The sequence below is a fragment of the Sinocyclocheilus rhinocerous genome, unplaced genomic scaffold (genome assembly GCF_001515625.1).
Source record: "Sinocyclocheilus rhinocerous isolate Xijiao unplaced genomic scaffold, SAMN03320098_v1.1 scaffold3375, whole genome shotgun sequence".
In the NCBI taxonomy this organism is placed as follows: Eukaryota; Metazoa; Chordata; class Actinopteri; order Cypriniformes; family Cyprinidae; genus Sinocyclocheilus; species Sinocyclocheilus rhinocerous.
The window spans coordinates 110,394-113,324 of record NW_015650030.1 but is presented as its reverse complement, the minus strand read 5'-3'; the positions used below and the strand labels follow the sequence as shown (position 1 = coordinate 113,324).

The 2,931-nt window shown below is 44.6% G+C and overlaps 1 protein-coding gene across 1 annotated transcript in view; it reads right to left on the bottom strand.

Moving 5' to 3' along the window:
• Nucleotides 1-2,613, bottom strand: part of LOC107711454 (gastrula zinc finger protein XlCGF57.1-like) — a 4,852-nt gene extending 2,239 nt beyond the window's left edge. The window contains exons 1-3 of the mRNA XM_016516438.1: nucleotides 2,482-2,613; nucleotides 1,966-2,259; nucleotides 17-332 (exon numbers count right to left, since the gene is read on the bottom strand). Coding sequence (XP_016371924.1) covers nucleotides 17-332; nucleotides 1,966-1,996 — 347 coding nt within the window. The 5' untranslated portion in view covers nucleotides 1,997-2,259; nucleotides 2,482-2,613. The remainder of the gene's footprint in view (nucleotides 1-16; nucleotides 333-1,965; nucleotides 2,260-2,481) is intronic.
• Nucleotides 2,614-2,931: the final 318 nt, after the last annotated feature.

Genomic DNA, 2,931 nt, shown 5'->3' with positions numbered 1-2,931 from the left:
TCCGCAGTGTTGGCATGTGAACGGCTTCTCTCCGGTGTGAATTTTCATGTGTTCATTAAGTATTCCTTTTGCAATGAAACTCTTTCCGCACTGTTGGCATGTGAACGGCTTCTCTCCGGTGTGAATTTTCATGTGTTTTTTAAGGTTTCCTTTTAGTGTGAAACATTTTCCACATTCATGGCAAGTTAAGTAACTGGGAGGTTTGGTCTTCTGAACTGAATTTGTTTCAGTCGGTGTGGATTTTTCTACAGCCAAGAAATCATGTCTCTCATATTGATCTTTCTCTTCGATTTCTTTCAGTTCTTGATTCTCTTCTTTTATTGCCATCAGGTCTAAAGTGAAAAAAAAGACAAATAGAAGTTAATGGGAGTTTAATGGCTCAAAGTAACAGAGAGCAAAACCAAGATAAAAGTATTAAAACATCAAAACTAACATTACGCAACAAACCCCGATGATTATAGACCAATCCTGAATCTGCCATTCAGCTCAAAAATATTAGAAAATAAAAGAGTCCCCTTCACTTTGCAATGGTACTTGTGAACAGTTTCAGTCAGGATTTAAACACCAACATTATTGACGTGAAGGAGATGTACAGGTAAAGCCTGTGTTATACTTTCCACGTCCGCGAGTCCGCTATGGTATGCGTGACGTAAAAACGTCATCGGAGAGTGTGGTGTCATTTCTTCAGTGTTGTCACATGAAAAGATATAATAAAATATTTACAAAAATGTGAGGGGTGTACTCACTTCTATAAATAAAAAAACAGACAAGGGATTTTGATTATCTCCCTTCAAAAGTGATACAAGGCCTTCTTTTGGCATCTAATCATGAGTACATCTTTCTTTTAGTGTCTTTTAGTCTCTTTTGACAACATAGAACACAAGATTCTTTTGAATAGCTTGAGAATTATATTATTTCTTGATAAGCATTAGCACGGCTTAGGTCAAATCTATCTGACTGTTGATACTTTGTGTAAACAAATAGATGTATTATCAATAACAATTATGGAGTGCCACAGGGCTCAGTATTAGGTCCTCTGCTTTTTTCCTAGTATATGCTGTCCCTGAGAAACATTATCATCAGAGTTCAGTATATTATGCCAATAGCCATGTTTCCACTGTCGGGCAAAAGGCCAGCGTGCTAGCGCGTGCCAGGGTCAGTTGAGATTTCACTATCACTACCGGGGCTTGATCGTGCCTACTTGGGGTTTCCTTGGGGCCAACAGCCAGGGATTTTCGGCTTGCCGAATACTTTGGTCTAAAGTGGGCTAACTGGGGCTTGAAGAGTGGTCATGAGCAAAGGCAACAAACAACCTTTTACTACAGTTTATCCGAGTTAGAAGTAGGTAGGCTTATGGAGTGCCACAGGGCTCAGTATTAGGTCCTCTGCTTTTTTCCTAGTATATGCTGTCCCTGAGAAACATTATCATCAGAGTTCAGTATATTATGCCAATAGCCATGTTTCCACTGTCGGGCAAAAGGCCAGCGTGCTAGTGCGTGCCAGGGTCAGTTGAGATTTCACTATCACTGCCGGGGCTTGATCGTGCCTACTTGAGGTTTCCTTGGGGCCAACAACCAGGGATTTTTGGCTTGCCGAATACTTTGGTCTAAAGTGGGCTAACTGGGGCTTGAAGAGTGGTCATAAGCAAAGGCAACAAACAACCTTTTACTACAGTTTATCCGAGTTAGAAGTAGGTAGGTACAGCTGCTCATTTCCCATGTTTTCGTATCAAGAAATCTGTACTTCTTGTATCCCAGATTCTAAATATAGATTGTTACCTTCCAGAGCATTGGTGAAGTGGAGAAGGACCCTGCTTTCATCAATCTAGCCTCCCCAGAAACTCTAAAGTCCACTACCGAACTTCCAGATCTCCTTGGCCTCAGTCTTCTGGTCCCCGAGTTCCCAAATCTGGTGGTTACAGAGCTAGCAGTCAAGGACCTACACACCTTAGAATGGACCACTCACCCATTCTACCCCCTTCCTGTGTCCCGATCATGGGAAGTCATCCAAAGCCCCGTCATCCTCGCTGGTTCCATCCAGCTTGCCGGCTTCTCCCTTCCATTGGTTTCACCTAGTGCCCTGGTCCTCAGCTTGGCCTAGGTGCATTGATTCCTCGGCTCCACCGCAGTCTGTTTGCCCATCGGCTCCACTGTGGTCCATCATCCTACAGGTTCAACTGGGCTCTCTTGTCGTTCTGGACCCGCCTTGATCTTCCCGGTCTTTGGCTCTGCCTGGGTCTCCACTTTGGTCAGTCGATTCCTTGGTTTCACCTGGATAAACTTTTGAGCATCCACTCTGGCTCCTTCCTCCATCAGCTCTGTCATGGGCTATTCCACCAGCTGCTCCATGGTTATCTCATCGATTGCTGGCCCCTCCATGGACTTTTATGACCAAGAGTCTCACCCTTCTTCCCTCCACTGTAAAGAGTGTACCCCCCTCCCTTCACTACAGTTTTAGTTTACCGTGCCAGGAGGTACCTACTGGGAATCAGGGTAATGCAATGTTCAAGTTCAATTTCTGTTTTCCTGTCTCCTTTTTTCACGGTTTCGAATTCATTGTCACAGTGATTTGGTTTCTTTTGTTACTAGCTAGTGCTCCCGGTGCCACCAACCACCAAAGCCTGTGGGCCCAGCTCGTCCTCCTCCTCCTGTGAGAGCTCTCCGGCCGCTGCCACAATGCCAGGGCCTCCAGGCCTCCATCTGTTGTAGGTGAACCAAAAACAACTGATAACAGCTCTCAGTGATATGTGTCGGGTCCCCGCTATGACAGCAGCAACATTCACAAATGTTTACAGAACAAGCGGGAACCCAGTGTGCCTGTAGTTTTCTCTATTTCTGTTTTATCACGTGATAGAAAGTCTAAGGCCTTCTTAAGCCGTACGGCTGACTTATCTAATCTGCGGCCTGTTATGCATCAAACTAATATTGCTGT